The sequence below is a fragment of the Spea bombifrons genome, chromosome 4, assembly GCF_027358695.1.
Source record: "Spea bombifrons isolate aSpeBom1 chromosome 4, aSpeBom1.2.pri, whole genome shotgun sequence".
Lineage (NCBI taxonomy): Eukaryota > Metazoa > Chordata > Amphibia > Anura > Pelobatidae > Spea > Spea bombifrons.
This window is the reverse complement of record NC_071090.1, coordinates 10,626,390-10,646,654: the sequence shown is the minus strand read 5'-3', so window position 1 is coordinate 10,646,654 and position 20,265 is coordinate 10,626,390. Positions and strand designations below refer to the sequence as shown.

The following is a 20,265-nucleotide window of genomic DNA, read 5'->3' as shown; positions in this document are numbered from 1 at the left end:
TAATCACATTGTAATTATAAACCTGACTTCCATTGACTTGAATTGTCAAAGGCAGTAGTTGTATTCAACCTACAGGGGGAGCTCAGAGTTCTCAGGAGAGTCTAGAGAGACCCTCTTGGAAAATTTTAAATGGGCGCCGCCATCTTGCGAGAGGCAAATTCTCTTGCAGTTGCACTTGTGTCCTTGGGTGGGTTTTCAGTATTACTGAATGCCTTGCTAGCAAGGTATTTCGACAACAACATTGAAGCTTAGGAGACAATCGTTGTTCCCCTTCTAAGCTCTCTTAAATCAGTCGTTCATTGCCATATTATATGTGGCGGACGTTGACGTCAGGGGAGGGGCCACAAGAGACCCCTGCTGCAATTCTCTTTGTTGCTGAATGTCTTGACATAGAGGCATTACAGATACAAAGTTTAAGCAAATAAAGCGATCTAAGCATTCTAAGCTTATTTGATGCCATGACGTGCCAAGCAAACTTTTGTTACCTTTTTTTTTATTTGTTATATTACTTTATTTTTCTAGTGAACAAGAAGAGATATTAACTGATTAAAAGAAAGCATAAGGTCAAAGGAAAGACTATATTAAGTTGGTATTGATACATTTTAACAGAACCTATACATTTCTTATGTTCATGTACCAAGGATTGTTTTTAGCAATAATTTAGTCAAGGCCAGTTTAGACATTGGCCGTCATTGCTTTAAACATGATCCCCCCCCCTTTTTTCTTTACCCTAGTCCTTCTTATGGTCATTTATACCTACACTGGAACAGAAACCTATTTCCAATATATATTTCATGTGGTGTAGTTGGTTTTGAAAGGTAATAACATTTATGTCACTTCTGGATCAGTTTTGCCAGGGCACCAATAGTAATAAAAAATGAAATGTGCTTTTGGGTGCTCTACAAGTTCAATGTCCCCCAAAACTAACAAGAATGCAACATAGAAACATTTATTGAGGTAGGCAAATCCCTTTGTGAGGGAATTATCCCTGTTGGCACTTTTGTCTATTCAATACAATTTATGTTCCATTCTTAGTTTTTCATTGTGACTGCTGGATAGATTTAATGTAACAAATTAAAGACAAAGTATAATGTCATGTTTAAAAAAATAAATACTATGAAGTATGCTGTCTCCATTCAAACAAAGTTTAATTTTGGACAAAATGGACTGGACCTTATAAAGCATTGGCAAAAACTCTACTGCACAAGTAGTACAACTGTAGGGTCCCAGCTCAACAAATCTTTTCAGCATGTTGAATTTTACACATATTATTGTTATAATTTCCTGTCCTTCAATAAATACGTCAGAATCACAGAATAATTAACAGAATAATAATAATATAATTTATGCTTATTTTGCAACAAAAGTCACCATACAAATCCAGGTAAAACATTTTAAGGAAGTAACATTTTAATTTATACACCAAATATTGGAGATCCAGCTTTACCTTACATTACCATGTACAGGATTTAGTTGCTTGTTATTCTTTCCAAAATAATATGTTTTTATTGTAAAATGTCTTAATAAGAAATATTGCTCTTGTTGCAATTCTGTGTCTTGCCACTTGATGTCACAATTGCCTAACTATTAGAAAACTTGAGAAAAACATTATCATTTCAATAGCTGGCATTTTGTGCAAGCATTTTTTTTCAGGGATCACAGGTTCTGTTCATTTCCTTTACTAGATACATTTTTACTATCAATACTACAAAATTAGAGAAATGAATCTGCAAAACAATCATTTCTCATTAAAGATTAGGCTAGTTGTCATCATGTTACAAATGGCTGTTAATGTTATTCTGAGTCAGCTCCATTATATGGTACCGGAGGAATCAAAGCATGGCACATTTGTTGGGAGAATTGCCCAGGATCTTGGACTGCAGATCAGTGACATTAATTCCAGAAGATTAAGGATTGTATCTAAGGATGGCACAGATTATTTCCAGGTAAATCTTCAAAATGGAATATTATTTGTCAATAAGATCATAGACAGGGAAGAGCTTTGTCCAGAGATCAGCATTTGTTTAAAGCAGCTAGAGGTCATAGTAGAGAGTCCTGTGCAGATTCACCATGTAGATGTAGAGATTGAAGATATAAATGATAATTATCCAGCTTTCTCACAAAATGAATTCAGATTAACCATAGCAGAATCAAGGGTGCTTGGATCTCGATTTCCACTAGAGGGTGCTGTAGATGCTGATGTTGGCACAAATTCAGTCACAAACTATGAACTGAGTCTAAATGATCATTTTGTATTAGATGTTCAAACATATACACAGAAAAGCAAATCTGTCCAACTGGTTTTGAAAAAAATGCTTGACAGAGAAGAAATGCCTTTTCAGAATCTAACCCTTACTGCATTTGATGGGGGTAAGCCAAGATTAAGTGCCACAACTCAACTTCTAATTACAGTACAAGATGTAAATGATAACACTCCAGTGTTTGAGCAGTCATTTTACACAGTCAATTTGCTAGAAAATGCTCTTAAAGGAACTATTGTCACCAAACTGAACGCAACAGATCTGGATGAAGGTGATAATGGTAAAATATTTTATGCCTTTAATAAACTAGTTTCACAACAAATTACAACAGTATTTAGCATTGAACAGTATACAGGAATTATTTATGTTATTGGAAAAGTAGATTTTGAAAAGAAAAACATGTATGAAATCGAGATTGATGCTTTGGATAATGGTCACTATGCCATAGCTGGACACTGCAAAGTCATTGTTAACATTTTAGATGTTAACGACAACACCCCTGAGCTAACAGTTACATCACTCAATCTCCCTGTTCCAGAAGATATAACAGAAGGATCTGTTGTTGCTGTCATCAGTGTTCAAGATAAAGATTCAGGACTGAATGGGAAGGTGAATTGCTACATTTCTAAAAATATTCCCTTTAAAATAACATTAACCCTAAGAGAATACTTCTCACTGATAGTGGATGGACCTTTAGATCGAGAAAATGTTTCAGAATATCATATTGAAATAACAGCAGTAGATGAAGGCTTGCCACCTCTTTCAGTAAGTAAATCAATTAAGGTAGATATAAGTGATGTGAACGACAACCCTCCAACTTTTCAGAAAATATCTGAGTCAATTTCAGTGAAGGAAAATAACCCTCCAGGCTCTCATGTCTATACCGCATCAGCCACGGATTCAGATATCAGCCAAAATTCCTTTATCACATACTCACTTATTGACAGCAAATTTGATGGGATTCCTGTATCTTCATACATTTCTGTCAACCCAGAGAATGGAAAAGTTTTTTCTTTACTTTCATTTGATCATGAGCAGGCAAAACATTTTCAGTGTCAGATAAAAGCAACAGATGCTGGATTACCTCCACTAAGTAGCAATCTGACTTTGCACATTTTTATTGAGGATGTTAATGACAACGTCCCAGCTCTTATCACTCCATATTTGACTGGTGAGGCTAAAGTCACAGAGATTGTTCAGAAATCAGCTAAAGTAGGTGATCTGGTCACTAAAATTAAAGCAATTGATGAAGACTCGGGGTACAATGCTTGGGTATCTTATGACTTTATCAATCCTGCCAAAAATGTCCCATTTGCTATTGGACAGCAGAGTGGGGAAGTCACTGTGATTCGTTCTCTCATGGAATCAGATGATGATGAATATAGATTGTCCATTTTATTAAAAGATCATGGTGAACCACAGATGTCATCAATGGTGACACTTACCATCTTACTGGTGAATTCAATCGAGGATATACCTGTAGAAAGAAAAAATCACTATAAAAACGAAGAAGAATTTTCAGATGCAAATGTTTATCTGATTATATCAATTTGTGTGATCTCCACTGTATTTCTTATTACTCTCATTATATATACTGTTTTAAAGTGGCATAAGTATACACAAGAAATTAATGAGTTGAAACAGTATAATTTTTGTTCGAGTATAGCGAGAAGCTGGACTTACTCACAGCAACATCAATATAAGGTTTGCTTGGGCGGAGCTCCACCAAAAAATGATTTAATACTTTTCACTCAAAATGGAGTCATGGATGACACGATTTCTAATAATGGGAGTCTGCCATCAGATTCTGCTGGGAAGGTGAGATAACAAATATTTTTTGGCATGTTAATGTCTGCCGCTCAAGGGCCAATCAAGGGAGCGGGAGGTCTGTTAATGCAGACCTCCGATCCTGCTGAGTATGAGTATATGAATGAGTGAATTAATGTTTGTAAATGTATATATATATATATATATATATATATATATATATATATATATATATAAAATATTGTTGACGATTTTTTTGTCCAATTTGGTGTGTTAACCACACTTTTAATAAAGCACCAAAATTGGACAGAAAAATTCAATAACAATATTATTTTATATATATGATTGCTAACAGCAATCACACTCCTATCATGCCCAGGCAACCAGTACATGCTAGAACCTGGGTATGCCTGGGAATGATGTGATTGTGATTGCTATTAACAATCATATATATATGTATGTAAATTAATATTGTTATTTAATTTTTTTGTCCAATTTTGGTGCGTTACTTTTAATAAAAGTGTGTGGGGGGGTTAAAGGTGGGAGGGGTCATTTTCAGTTGAAGTGAATGTTGAATTTTCGGTTTCAGTCCAGAATTTTCATTTTGGTGCATCCATATATAGTAAGCCAGACACTGAAGTGGTAGGCCTACACCACATCAATGTTTGGCTTAGTATATAGTGATAGGGGTTATGCTGCATTATTGTCAATGTCTGGCTCAATGTATAGTGGTAGGGATTACGCTGTACCACCGGCAATGTCTGCCTCAGTATATAGTGATAGAGATTACGCTGTAACCCTGTCAATGTCTGCCTCAGTATATAATGATAACAGTTATGCTGTACCACCGTCAGTGTTTGCCTCAGTATATAGTGATAGAGATTACGCTGTAACCCTGTCAATGTCTGCCTCAGTATATAATGATAACAGTTATGCTGTACCACCATCAGTGTCTGCCTCAGTATATAGTGATAGGTGTTATGCTGTACCCCTGTCAATGTTTGCCTAAGTATATAATGGTAACAGTTATCCTATACCACCGTCAATGTTTGCCTCAGTATATAATGATAACAGTTATGCTCTACCACCGTCAATGTTTGCCTCAGTATATGATAACAGTTATGCTGAACCACTGTGTTTTACCTAACGATAGAACATATGCAGTTTTAAAGTGTGTGTGTGTGGAGGTGGTGGTGCCACATACAGGATACATCCCAGGTGCCAAATACTCTAGGTATGCCCCTGGGTCCACGTTATTAACAATGTACTTTATATTGTGCATGTAAGCTTTAAAGAGGCTTCAAGACAAAATCAATAGTTATGATGACAAAGGACACTGTTAATGGGTATATTATATTGTTTATGTTGATGAAAGCCTATGCAAACCATTACAATATGATATTAAACAAATACTAACAATTAGTTTTTATTGTGCCATAAATGTATTTCAAATAAATAAGTACCTAATACACTACGGCTATTGACCTCCAGAATTTAGAAAAAAACCTATAAAAAAGTAACGATAAAATGAAAAATATATATGTTATATTTTCCTGATGTATTTGTGTTTTAATGAATCTCAGATAAAATAAACCATGAATTTAATAAATTCATAGCATATTTATAGCATATATATATTTAATATAGTTAAATAAGTATGAATCAGTGTTCAACTTAACATTCGGTTTTAAGAATTTTGAAGCATTGAATGAAAAACATGACATTATTCTGTATGCATTTTAATTTCACTTTTAATATTAAGCAATGTGGTTCATTAGCAAAAAACACTTAAGCTATGTTTTTTGGACTCACCTTAAATAATCCTTCAAGTAACTTCCATGAGAGATGGTTTATGACTGTACTGAAAGGGGGTCATAAAAAACAAATACTCATTGAAAGCGGAGTCAGGACCTTTTTATTTTGACATATTGTGTGTGTAGGCATGAATATTTTAAAGTATATATTTCTTGTTCATTTGTAACTGTATGTGTAATCCAACAAGATGCAGCCATATGCTCCCAAATATAGACTAAGGAACCATAGTTGAATAATATGTTGATGTCCTTTATCCGTAAACTGCTGGGGTGTGGTGGGGTTAACAGCTGGAAAAATATAATAAATATTACATTTAGACAAACCTGTGATAATGTTCATGAGGGAAATGTGTTGGGCTTTAATGGTTTGGTTTATATCATATTTTGTCTTTTCCTCCTCTTTGCAACCATCATTTTTTCAGTAAATAAATCCCTGGCATTGCAAAGGTTAAGTATAGCCTATTTTTTACTTATACAGTATGTAACCTCTTGCATCCAGGCCCTGATTGTTTCCTGGGTAGGTTGCAACTGATTGTTAATTGAGTTTCTTACATTTACTTTAGTAAGTATGTTATTTTCCTTAAAACCTTCAGGCTGCCTGTTTGGCATTTATAAGTGGATCTTATGAGTATTAACTCAGTCTGTATATCCCATCAAAACCACAAGAAAGCTAAACTCCTTAGGATGTCTGTAATCATTACCTTATCTATTACAATTAAAAACTAGCATATTCAATTTTTTTTTACTATTTTATTATTACTTTTTTTTTTATTATTATTTTAAAAACATGTTATACATACACATTATACATACATATTTATATCTTAAAATATATTTATTTGCCAGTATATCTTAATTCATGGTCAACTTTATATATTTTACAGTTTCAGGAATACATGATATATATAGTAGTTTACATGTTGGCTATAAACAAAAACAATAGCTAGGGTGACAATGGACACTCTCAATGTGTACCTCATATAGTTTATGTAGATGGATATCTATAGAATGTAAATAAAATATTAGAATATAACAGAAAATGAAAACTGACTGCTATTCACTGCTTTAATATAGAGAACCCTTTACAAGTGATATACAGTTGTAGTTGTTTATTTTTAATGAATGTATACAGGTTCTTATGGTATAATACATTAATGTTTGGATGGACATGAATAAAATAAATAATTCTATTCCCAAATTATAAGAAGTAGAGTGAGGTTCATTTTATTGGTCACTGAATACATTTTAATTGTCAGACTCTAAAAATCTAACATTTTTAGTGACCACTTTTGTTGCAGCTATAAACAGCATGAAATATATTTATACGGTGTCTTACTCTCTGCATGTTTTTTTTCATTTCACTTTGTTCACATATTTAGGAAAATAGTAGAAAATGAATGTTAATATTGAGTAATGTGTTTTACCAGGGGTCAATGCAGTGAACATATAGCATTTCTAATGTTTTTATATGTTAACCAAGTCAACCAAGTTAATTAGTTTTATCATCTTGAGAGTTGTCTTATGAGTATTCCGCACCAAGATAATAAAATAGTACCATAATATCATACTAGTTATGTAATGGTCTCCATAGCCCAACTCATTAATGTTCTAGTCGGCTCCTATATAGTTTTGTGATTCTGACTTTATATTATATTTTCTGTGCTTGATGTAATGTGGTTCCTTATCTTTAGAAAGAACGAATATATATATTATTATTCCAAAAGCAAGCAGGTGATCACCTAGACTTATTCCAGTATGTTATAACCAGCAACAAAACATTTGAAGAGGTCAATATGAATGCATCAAATGGCATATTTAAATTGAGGTCTGACTCCGGCTCTTTTTGCTTAACTCTAGCACTGGATTATTAAAAACTGGATAATATTCATGGATTTGGTACTATAATTACCATTTCTTTTAAATTAAAGTTCTACTTAAGTACCTCTTCAGCTTGTTTAGAAATTATTTTTTAGCATTATGTCTCTTTTGGGTTGCCATATTCTTCCATGTTTCAACTACATGAAACATGCATTTGTTGATATTAAAATGGCTCATTCTTACAGAAAACACTTATTTTATGTAGACAAAATGACATTGTATTGTAGCTCATTTACTGAGATACATCTGTCCCTTTAAATTCATATTTTCTTCATATTTACAATGAAGAAAGAGGAGATGAATATTATAATAGGGATAATAAAGAATTATAGAAAGATAAGGGGATTATCAATTTCTCAGTAATACAAAAAATACATTTACCATGTCATCTGCATGAATTCCAAAACCAAATTAGTTTGTTTAAGAAATACTGAAATATTATATACTTTAGTAAATATATACATAGAACATATAATCATAAAAAGGCAACAATAATGTAAATGTCATAAACTTTATGTATTTTATAGTCTGCTGATACATTCATTTTTTTAATCTGGTTTAGATCTTGATTTTCAAAGAATTTTCTATTTAACTAAAATTTCAGGGGTAGCACTAGATTTTTTAGAACACTAAGCAAAATCATTGGAACCTATCATGTACAATCTATGGATTTGACTACATAGAGGATGTAATGCAGGTTCATTTTTGGGTTGAGAACAAACAAACTATTTTATAGTAAGATAATTATGATGTATTTCTTTCCCATCTACATGTTCTGATGGGAGCCTAAATAAATCTGGTTTCTTTACTCCCATTTGGGGCCGCATAAATCAATGATGGTACGAAGTTGTTCTGGCATCTGCTTATTGGGTTCTGCTTCCAGGACCCTCTGAGGGGGGGTTATATTTAATAAAAAGCTCCGATTTAGCCAACATATACTTTCTCATCCCTTATTCCTTTCCTAGTAGGATGAGAAAGGTTAAAAGCATAGTTTTTAATTTGGGAGGTATATTCACAAATATCCAAAATTATTTTGGATTATATCAAAATTGCCATCATCTAAACTAAGGCAGCAGACTTTGTGAAAATTAATAATTGTGTCATTGTAAAACTTGTTAAAATTTACAATTTAGTTGCAATATTACTTTGTGACACTAGATGTCATTGTGTACCAACTTTAGCTTAACATTGCACAAAATATGAGATTTTTTCCCACTGTAATTATCAGCCATATTCCTACAAACAGCCTGGTCTCAAAGCATCACTGCAGGTATTTCTGTTTCTATTTTCTTTTAATCTAAAACCTTTTTGAAGGATTTTACAGAATTACACATTTTATTGAGTCCTGGAAATGCTTGGTTTAATGAAGGACCTTCAGGTAAAAATACAATTCATTATTTTATTCTTATTGCAAATGTCTCAAGACCTGATCCTGGGTCAGCTCCACTATATGATCCCTGAGGAATCCAAACATGGAACCTTTGTTGGAAGACTTGTCCAGGACTTGGGTCTGGAAATAGGGGAGATAAATTCCAGAATGCTACGAATTGTATCCAGGGATGAAAAGGAATATTTTCAGGTAAATCTGCAGAATGGGATCTTGTTTGTCAAAGATATGGTTGACAGAGAAGTTCTGTGTCCAACTATACCTGTTTGTGTTGTATCCTTGCAAGTTATTGTGGATAAACCTGTTCAAATATACCATGTGGATGTAGAAATTGAAGATATTAATGATAATTGTCCTGTTTTCTCTGCTAAAGAATACAGCATGTCAATAGCAGAATCAAGACTGCCAGGGGCACGCTTTCCACTAGAGGGAGCTTTTGATTCTGATGTTGGGACTAACTCTATCACAAGCTATGAGCTCAGTACAAATGATTATTTTACACTTGAGTTTCCAAAATATATACACCAAATACGATCTGTAGAACTAGTTTTGAAAAAATCCCTTGATAGGGAAAAAATATCTGTTCACAATTTGACACTTGTAGCTTTTGATGGTGGTAAACCAAGATTTAATGACACCACTCAACTTGTCATCAATGTCGATGATGCAAATGATAATGCTCCAACTTTTAATCAATCATTTTACCAATGCAGAGTGACTGAACATGTTGCAAAAGGAACTCTAGTAATTAAGCTAAATGCTACGGATATGGACCAAGGGAAAAATGGAAAAATATCATATGTATTTAGCAAACTTGTGCCTTTGCACGTGGTATCAATATTTAACTTGGGTCAGACCTCTGGGGAAATCAGAGTAAATGGAGAGTTGGATTACGAGGACAACAATGTTTATGAAATCCATGTTGATGCTGTTGATCATGGGGAACCACAGCTAACAGGGCACTGTAAAATTGTAGTGAGCGTGGTTGATATAAATGACAACCCTCCTGAAATGACATTGACTTCACTTTCTGTGCCTGTTCCTGAGGATGCACCACAAGGGACAATTGTTGCAATTATCAGTGTACATGACAAGGATTCTGGAAAAAATGGAAAGGTGAACTGCCGTATCCTACAACCATCTCCTTTCAAAATAAATCCTGCATTAAAGGGAGATTTTTCTGTTATAGTGAATACAGAACTAGACCGGGAGACGCAATCAGAGTATGAAATTGTTATCACAGCAGAAGATGAAGGCTTTCCTCCTCTGTCTTCTTCACAAACTATTAAAGTTGTTCTAAGTGATGTAAATGATAATGTTCCACTATTTTTGGAGCCTGTGAGCACAATTTTTATCAAGGAAAATAATCCACCGGGTTTTCATGTCTACACCGCATCAGCTTCTGATTCAGATATCAACCAGAATTCCTTCATAACATATTCTATTATTGAAAGTACAATTGGTGGGATCCCTTTATCTTCATACATATCTATTAATGCAGATAATGGAAATGTATTTGCTTTGGTGTCATTTGACCATGAGCAAGTAACGTATTTTCAGTGCCACATCAAAGCTACTGATGCAGGTTTTTCACCCTTAAGCAGCAATCTGACATTAAATATCTTTATTTTAGATGTAAATGACAATCCACCAGCATTTGTATCACACTTTTCTAGTGATATATCTGCAGTAAAAATTACTACGTCAACAACAGCTCAGCCTGGTCAGTTAGTATCCAAGGTAAAAGCAGTTGACCTAGATTCTGGATACAACGCTTGGATTTCATATAAATTTAAGGACCTACCAGTGGATACACCATTTGGCATCTCTGCCCATACTGGAGAAATAACTCTCATGCGTGCCTATACTGAGTCAGATAGTAATGTATACAAAATGGCGGTGGTGGCTCAGGACCATGGAGAGCCACCAATGACAGCAGTGACTCAGCTATTGATTACGTTTGTGAATTCTGGAGAAGGCGTCAAAATAGAAAATTATTATCACTTACGAAAAAATGAAAATGAATTTTCTGAAGAAAATATTTATCTAATAATATCCATTTGTGCAATTTCAAGCATATTTCTTGTTACCCTTATTTCCTTCACTGTACTAAGATGGCAAAAGTACAAAGATGAGGTCAATGAACTAAGAGAAAACTACAGGATCTATTCAGACACAGTTGGGAGTTGGGTGTATTCTCAGCAAAGCCAATGTAAGTTCTACTTAAATTCAACTCAAGCAAAAAATGACTTAATAGTTTTTACCCCAAACGGTGTTCAATCATCAGTGAGTGAAGATAATAACTCCACTGGTCACGGGATAATCCAAAATCTTTTATATCAGGTAAGAAAGAAAAATCATTTTTACCTAAAATATGAACATCCATGTTACCATTTAGATTATATTCTGATGTTGAAAGAGTATTTTTGTAATCATTGAAAATATGTGTACATACAGTATAGAAACAAATGGCGATAAATTATAAAAAATGTATACAAATGCAGGGGTATGAATCTACTTAGTTTTTCAAATTGTATATTTAAGAGAAAGAAAATATTTCTGAATTTATTATATATTATCAATACAAAATGTTACTATATTGTTGAAGATAACAATTCTGAATCGTGAAATATAAATCGTGCAAAATGCATATTTCAGAATTAAAGAAAATACGTTTACAAATCGCAAATGTAAAATGGTGCCGTTAATAATGTCTCAATATACATATGTATACAATATACATATATTTAAAAATGTTAAACTGAAATATACAAATATTTTATATTAAATTCAAATGTAAAAAAGTGTTCTTCTAAATATAATATCTTAAAATGTAATATTTATAACTAAGGTAAATATGCAGCAGCTGTTTTTTTGGCAGCTCAAAACATATTTTTTTTTATTCGTCAGTCACACCAATTCTGTAGAAAAAATCGTAGAAATCCTTTAAAATCAAAATGCAAATGCGTTTTTACAAAATGTTCTCCTATTCAGTGCTAATAGATATTGCATTATTCATATTAATATAGTCCAAATGGCATGACCAAATATTCAAAGCAGCCATATAGTTATCTGAAGGCGGTTTTCCATTCGCCCCTTCTTCTACTTGACAAATAAAATGCCTGCACCTGCGGGGATGAAGAGGGGCAAATAAATAATTTTGCAAAGGTTTTTATCTAAGTTCTGGTTCTGAAAGTGGATATATCCACACACAAGGAATATGTGCTCCAGGAAGGAGATCTATAGGACAGTTGGGGAGGCAGTATTTCAGCCTTTTTCTTTTCACACACATCCTGAAATTGTTTATAGACTACTGGGATATTAGCAGATGAAGTACGGTTTGCAACCAGGCAAAAGTGCTGAAGACGATAAACACTTGTTGATACAGTATGAGGCTATGGTTCCAGTCTCTCAACTGATAGTAGGATTATTTTTACAAAGCCATGGGAGACCCAAGACTATTGAAAATGTTCCTGGTGTTTATCGCCAGTAATGGAGTGTAAGGATTTCATGACTGATGGGTCCCAACTTGAGGGGGCTTCTGTCAACCATCTGTAGGTGGATAGGGTTAAGTTTCAACCGAGTGGGGATAGCCATTTTCTTGGCTAAATCAATATCCAAAAAGCACCCACTGGCTCCACAGTCTATTATAGCAAAGGAGATAGACCCTTAAGTCCACTTTAAGGAAAGTTATTGATAAATGGGATGTACATACTTGGGGTACTTTTAGTTTCTTCCGAGTGTTGATAAATGAAAGCTTACCCTCTTGATGACTGTCTCGGTTATGACATTCCTAGTATATGTGTCCCGGTTTACCACAATAAAGACATGAGTTCTATGATCTTCATCAGGCCTTTTCCTCTGGTGTTTAGTATCCCGTTACAAGGCCAATCTGCATGGGTTCCTCAGTTGAGGTGGGTTGCGGTAACGACTAAGAAGGGGCAGGAAACAAGGTGGCGGAAGTAGATACCCATTCAGTCTTCCTCTCTCTCAACCCATGATTGATCTGAGTTGCCAGGCAAGTCAGGACATCCAAGGAATTGGGAATTGTGATACAAGCAAGATCATCTTTTAAGGCATCTGACAAGTCTAAGCAACAATGGGCAACGACCTTGTTTATGGGCTTTTAACGCGGTAGTAGAGGTGGATACTCTGAAGTGATCTACATACAGTGAGTCCAAGACTAGACGGAAAGAGGCCCAAGAATCTAAAACATTAATAGGTGGTGAGCCCATTGCAGAGGTTCGTCTTGGAGTAAAGATATTACGGTGTGGACCTTGATAAAGTTAGTAGCATAAGTTCATGGTCTGGGGTTAAACAATATTTGGCAGGATGTGATAAAAGTGCAATATTTTTTACTGTCACCAGCAAGTTGATCTGCAAGAACCACATAGGGTACTAATGCAGTAGCCCCTTCCTGAGGTATAAGCTCAAGGGGAGATGTACTGGCAACTGGATCCACCAAAGGAGCCGGAACCACCTGGAGATGTTGAATTTGCTGACGAAGCTGGTTCTGACCCGACTGCAATTCCTGAATAGATTGGGATAATGATGCAAACTGCTGGGTAAGGGCAGTGATAGCATCATATAACCCTGCAGCCTCCCTAAGTTGGCTTGGTGTAATAGGAGGGTATTTTCAGGAACGGAGTCCGGTATGCAGGATTGGAAAACAATGCCGTCCTAGGAAGGGTTAAGTCCAATACGCACAATACATACAACACAGCAGCAGTCTGTGGAACAAACTGTTGTCAGGGACACCACAATATTAGCAATAATCCGTAGAACAAGCCATGGTCAGCGACACCAGAATAAGAGCAATAATCAATGAAACAAGCTGAAAATGGCAACAAGGAACAGGAAACAACGATACAGGAAATACACCAAGCAAGGCACTAAATGTTTCCAGGCATGGTGACTGAAATTGAATGACAAACATGAATTTTCTGCTGTATTTGCACATTCGTTGAGATAAGTAGTTTCTACTCCCTAAATTGATCGCACTATTGAAACTAACCATTTATTTAAATTAGGAAGCATCTGTTTTCACCAAAGCTTCTTTGTTCCCAAGAAAAATCCTTTGTATGATTTAAAGAAAACAAGATGGCTCAGACTTTATTTTCTGTTTGTGTGAGTGTAATATGCTAAAATATAATACACTTGCTTTCCAGCCTAAAATATCTGACAACTGGTCATGTTCGACCTTCGTCATTTCCCTTTCATGTTACAGTGGGACTCGCAAGAAGTTCATCTAGTGGTCATGATTAATTCCAGTCCTTGTTTTAGCGGGTTAATGCAAGGTCTCTAAGTAAAATAGTCCATTGAAAATAAAAGAGATGACCATCTGGATTGGCATATTAGACGGATCTTCACTAAAAACAGTGACTCTTGAGAACATACCTCTCCCTGTAACTACAACTGCCAATCATTATTAAAGATTTAGCATTGAGGTTGTCTCATCACTTTGGTTTTCTCTTAGACCTTCCATGTTTAAAAAAAAAACATGACTATAAACTGAACTACTGCACCTCTTCCATAACATTTAACTATAACATGTTCAACCCACTACTCTGCCTCTGTACAATCTTAAAAGGAAAAAGATCCACAGGCACAACCACTGCAAATGCAGATAGTCGATAGATAATTCATTGATGTATTTCGCAAAGCCCACAGACTTCATCATAGAATCTAAGACTGTTCTAATGACATTGAGATCACCTATTGTCAGATGCTTACCGTCTCACCATAGTCGGCGGGTATAGCTTGGTTGTGCTGTGAGATACTGCTTTCCCTCACAGACATGTCAAGAGCCGCTCCAGTCCTCTGCCTCTACTTTCCCCGCTTCCCCGCGGGGTATAGAGAGGCATGACAAGGGGGTGGCGACAGCATCCTTAGGAGGGCCAGAGCTTCCTCCTGTACACTCCACAAGTCTCCCAATCACTAGTCGGCTGAGGTGGTGTTCGGGGGCAGGGATAGTTGTGATGGTGGTGACATCACGCCCCCCTCTCCTATAAAGCTCTCTCTATTGCTGGTGCTCAGATATTCTGACGCCACTCACATAGCTCAAAGTCTTCCACTATCTGTACTCTCCCTGCTATCCTTTATGAACCTTGGACTGCCTACTGGATTAACCCTTTGCCTGCCGCCTACCTTTCTGAACCTTGGACTTCCTACTGGATTAACCCTTTGCCTGCCGCCTACCTTTCTGAACCTTGGTCTGTCTACTGGATTAACCCTTTGCCTGCCGCCTGCCAGGTCTGTTCTTGGATTTGCCTTGTGTCTCTCCTTCCTATGTGCCTCTGCACATTGTTCCTGCTCTATGCCTTTGTTGTACCTGTTACTATACCAGCACCCTGGGCTCCTCTCCTAGCTACCTCCAGGCAGAGCCTTACACCTATATATACATACTGTATATTTCCATGATCTAAACTAAAATTTCAAGTGTTGAAGGAGTGCATTGATGACAACCTGATAAACGTTTAATATTACCAACCAATAAAATATTTTTATTATACTAGATTTGAGCTAGGCTTACAGTTAGGTTCAGGAAGGTGATGAATGGAAAACAGCCTTTTGTACCTGTTATGGACATGTAAAGTTTAGTTTCATTACCTTTTGGACCAATTATTATTTTAGATTTGATTAAACACATGGTTATATCTTTTTATATCTTTGACATTTCTACATATATTATTAATATAATAGTTTTCTTTTTAAAACAACAATCTAATAATATGGAATTACACAAAAATATCACATTATAAAAAAATATTTAGGTGCCAGAATTTATGTGAAATTTGACCTTTTTTTAAATTAACAACATCTACATAATCTAATAATAAAATAGTTTTTAATAAAAAAAAACTATGATAAATACAGTTTTACAATTAAAATAATAATGCAACTAACGAGAGAAGAGTTACAGATAAGACTATTATTTGGGATGCAGGGTTCTTTATCATTAATTCTCCAAAATAATTAAGTCATTTTAATATGAGAACCAAAATTCTCTTGTTCCATTGCATACCAGCCTTCATATCCAAACTTTAATTCTGTGCGTTAATTGCATGTCAACAAAGATAAATGCAAATGTGTTCCATTACTTATATAGATCATTTTTAGTTGGAAGCAAGAAAAAATAAAATTAATAAAAAATAAAAAGTTAACAGATCTTCACTCACATAGGAGGAGCGTAGCGTGAGGAGTGAGGACGCTGGAACGGAACATGAAAAAATCAACATGACTGACGAGATGCCATTGGTGAGCCAATACTTGGCTGCTGTGTATCCAACATCAGTCCCTCAACTAAATAGTTAGATAACACGCACTTGAATGCTCCACACCAGCAAACTGCTAAAACTTTGGCTTTTATGGAGGTGGTCACACTTGCTGATGATCAATTAATCAAGAGCATTTGATTAGCAGCACCTGCCTGCTACTTAGCATCTTAATTTCTATGGAAGCAGTAAGGGTATACTTAGCTTTTCACACATGGCTTCTCCATTTCAGCTTTATTGTTGTTAAACAAATTGTGACATAGTGTAATATGTCATGTGTTGTTTACCTGAAGTTTTGTTTACCTGCTTCTTTTAGACCTGCTAAGGAACAGATGATTGTTATTATGTCCTGATATATAAATCCATAGAAATTAAAGAGGGCCTATTTTCATTTTCACACAACTGTGTGTATGTGTAAGTGTATGGTGTTGGAGTGGGTGTGTGTGCCACATGTTGGACACCCCGTTATATATAGTAAGAGAAACTGGACAGCCATGTCTCGTTCCATTCGTTATTCTAAACCAATCAAAATGTATAGCTGCATACATTCATTCCTGCACCTATCATTCTGGCTAAAGGCACATTGTATAATGCCATAATTGAATCATATATTCTGCCAACTAGTCCATGTTTTTAGGGTTTCCTCCATGAAGTCCCAACTGATCCTGTTAAATGTCTTTTCAGTGTCTAAGGATAGGGTCAGTATTGGAGTCTTCTTTCTTCCCTGAGGGATGATTTGGATGAGATATATAGATGATATATTTCTCACGGATCCACCCAAAAACATTTTCAGAAGTTTGTTGGACGACTAAATGATAATACCATCAATTGAAAATTGACCTCTGTGTGGGTCCCTGAGAATCTTTTTTTTTTATTTTTAAAGATGGCATTTAATTAAATCTTGTAGGTCACAAACAATGAGAAATGTGTTGTTGCTGGCAGATGATAATGCAAGACACGATATGCCAGCTTCGACAATTGAGGCAGAGGGTCTGGTATGAAATCTTTTAGGTTCCTAAAATGCTTTTTTAATACTTTAGATCTAGAAAGACACTCATCATGCACATTGATGTTCATAAATACCCCTGATAGGCAATCCGTGCTCACAGCCAATCATGTGTTATGCTTACAGAGTAATGTTAAGGAGATTGCGAAATTGAAGGGTTATGTGTGCCTATCGTACCAGTACATGCGGTGCAAGTTAATATATTCGGAATATTTAAGCATCATTAGGATTTTGTGTTTTACAGCAGGTAGAAAAATGGGTAAATGGTCCTGACAGTTCTTCTGGATGTTGTCCATGGTCTTCAAAGCGGTAGCTGAGTCTGGGAAATTCAGTCAGGGCCAGTGGCACTGCTAGTTTTAACGTTTAAGGATATTTCTTCATGCTTTTGATCAAGATTATAGTTAAAGATTATAGTTAAAGAAGTAATAGTTATATTTAATCCCTGTTTTAGCTTTCACTGTATTATATTCTGGGGTGACTAGGAGGACCAATTGGTTGATATCTCTGGTCCCATTTCATGAAGATTCTTTGAATCCCATTATTAAAAACAACTCTTGATTGGAACTTTCTCTTAAGAGAATGGGGTGGTGAGTATATGGAACCAGACAGAGAGTGTATGGAGCCACTGAGGGATGATTTGGATGAGATATATAGATGATATATTTCACACTTACAGATCCACCCAAAAACATTTTCAGAAGTTTGTTGGACGACTAAAGGATAATACCATCAATTTAAAATTGACCTGGGTGTGGGTCCCTGAGAATTCTAATACTTTTTGATGTTACTTTCAATAAGATGCCAGAAGGATCACTGGTTACCTCTGAACACAGAAAACCAACATCTACAAACAACTTTTTGGATTGGCATAGCTTCCATCCCAAGAGGCTAAAAGCAGTATTCCTATTAGTCAATACTTCTGGATAAGGTGCAATTTTGCCAATTTGTATGAGAGGCAGAAACATTATGGGAAAGATTTAGAGAAAATGGCTTAAAAAAGGCTTAAAAGTCCCTTTTGGGCTAAAGTAGGTGAGGTTATTAAAGAAGAGGATGTCCCTGAGTTTTGTCTTACTCCTGAATTGGTTCTGTTGCAACATACTGTTTTACCAGGGCTCTATTGTTACACATTATGGTGATTTTATAATCTGTTGTACCTATCTGGAGTATCCCTATTGTCATCTGATAAACCCTGCATGGTTTTGTGATACTTTCATATTTTGATATCTCATATGTATTAATTTGTATGATACTCTGAGATTACACTGTATTACTATCATTATACATAAAGGTGTATTGAACAGTAAAACAGCCTTTAATGTGCAACAACATGCAAGAAAAATATTACTAGAGGAACCATTACCTTCAGAATATAGTGGGCAGTATCTGTGCATTGCACAATTGCGCGTCATTTAAAGTCTTACTGTGGAGGGAGAATTGTGGGGGTTGAAAAAGTAACTGTGGGTGCCAGATGAGGTAACATCAATCACAAACTACTTCAGCAGGGATCCTGGTGGATTTACCATGTGAACACCATTTTCCCTAATGGACTCAATGAGGGGTAAAGCTATACTCCTTTCCTAATAATTGAATGACCCATTTCTACTTAATTTTATGTTTTTTTTATACTTAAAATCACAAAAGTTGGATCATTTAATTTAAATAATGATATTTAATGAAATATAATAATTTTATTATATCATGATTTTATTTTTACATAATGTGATGTCTTCTCTCTAGATCTGATGCTGTGTGATTTGCTGATCATAACATAAATACCATGTATCATTGGAACAGTTTTCTAGTTTGATTAATCTTTTCAAATAAACTAATTCCATTTAATAATTTTTAATGTTTAAAAGACACATGGGCTACCATGGTCGAGCAGGGATGTGGTTAATTCTATCCTCTGTATACATTTGTCTCCAGGTAGATGGATCAATACCAATGATTCATAACTCTTTCTTACATAATGGATAATGATATTATATATCCTCTTAATTAACTTTGATTTTAGTAACCACCTTGATCAAAATATTCTGCTGCAGTTCGTTCCATACATCAACTTTTGCAGGAGGTCCAAAGTCATTTCAGACAAAGTTCTGGTTTTGTTTTTGGACAATTCATTTTGTTTCCTATCCTTTCAGTTCAATCAAAATTCAAGAGGCATTTTTTTTATTCAGAAACAAAATTTGATACCCAAGTACACATCTTTCTCTCTCTGTCCCCCAGTCCTGTATGTGCCCCCTGCACACCCTCTGTCTTTTATCTGTACCCCAACCTGCCACTGATCTTCTTCACAGAAGAAAGGGAAGGGGGGTGTAGTGCACACACAGTGCCTGCAATAGAAGCTGCTCTAAATTATAATATAACCCTTGCTTGTCTGTAGAGGTAAATTAAAGCACACCATTCCTAAGAGACACTGAAATGTTATTTGCATATTAATTATGACTGTAATTTAATAGGTAGATGTTTCTGATTAAGATACATTTTTGTATAACATGTAGCCAAGACTCCAGGTAGATGAATTTCGGTTTATTTCTGTCATCCATCTCCACAGAGCAAATGTAAACATGTCTATATTCTTCTAGTAAGCAAAATCAGGTCTGTCTACTTTTAAGCGGCATATAAAATGGTGGGAGCACATGAGACATTTTGGTATAATGTAGTAGTATAGTAGGTTGAAAAAAGACTTCAGTCCATCAAGTTCAACTTTTCACACATAGTGGCAATCAACTGGATCAACTTGCTAATACTACTGTCCTTTTAACAGTTGTAGCCCTTTATGTTATGCTTATCCACAGAGTTAGATAATACAAGATCCTTAGGCAGAGAATTCCATATTCTTATTGTTCTTACTGTGAAGAACCCTTTCCTATGC

General features: G+C 35.2%; 2 protein-coding genes across 4 annotated transcripts in view; both read left to right on the top strand.

The window, feature by feature from the left end:
- LOC128490073 (protocadherin alpha-C2-like) overlaps positions 1-20,265 on the top strand; it is a 98,198-nt gene that overhangs the window by 14,519 nt on the left and 63,414 nt on the right. The window contains exon 1 of one of the 3 annotated variants that reach the window (XM_053461796.1): positions 8,895-11,450. The exons of the other annotated variants lie outside the window; for them this stretch is intronic. Within the exon in view, the coding sequence (XP_053317771.1) occupies positions 9,072-11,450 (2,379 nt within the window). The 5' untranslated portion in view covers positions 8,895-9,071. Of the gene's footprint in view, positions 1-8,894; positions 11,451-20,265 lie in introns of those variants that run through there. 3 annotated transcript variants of the gene reach the window in all.
- Positions 1,481-4,088, top strand: LOC128490076 (protocadherin alpha-6-like). Its single transcript, XM_053461800.1, has one exon. It carries the CDS (start codon positions 1,722-1,724, stop codon positions 4,086-4,088), a length of 2,367 nt encoding a protein of 788 aa, XP_053317775.1. The 5' UTR covers positions 1,481-1,721.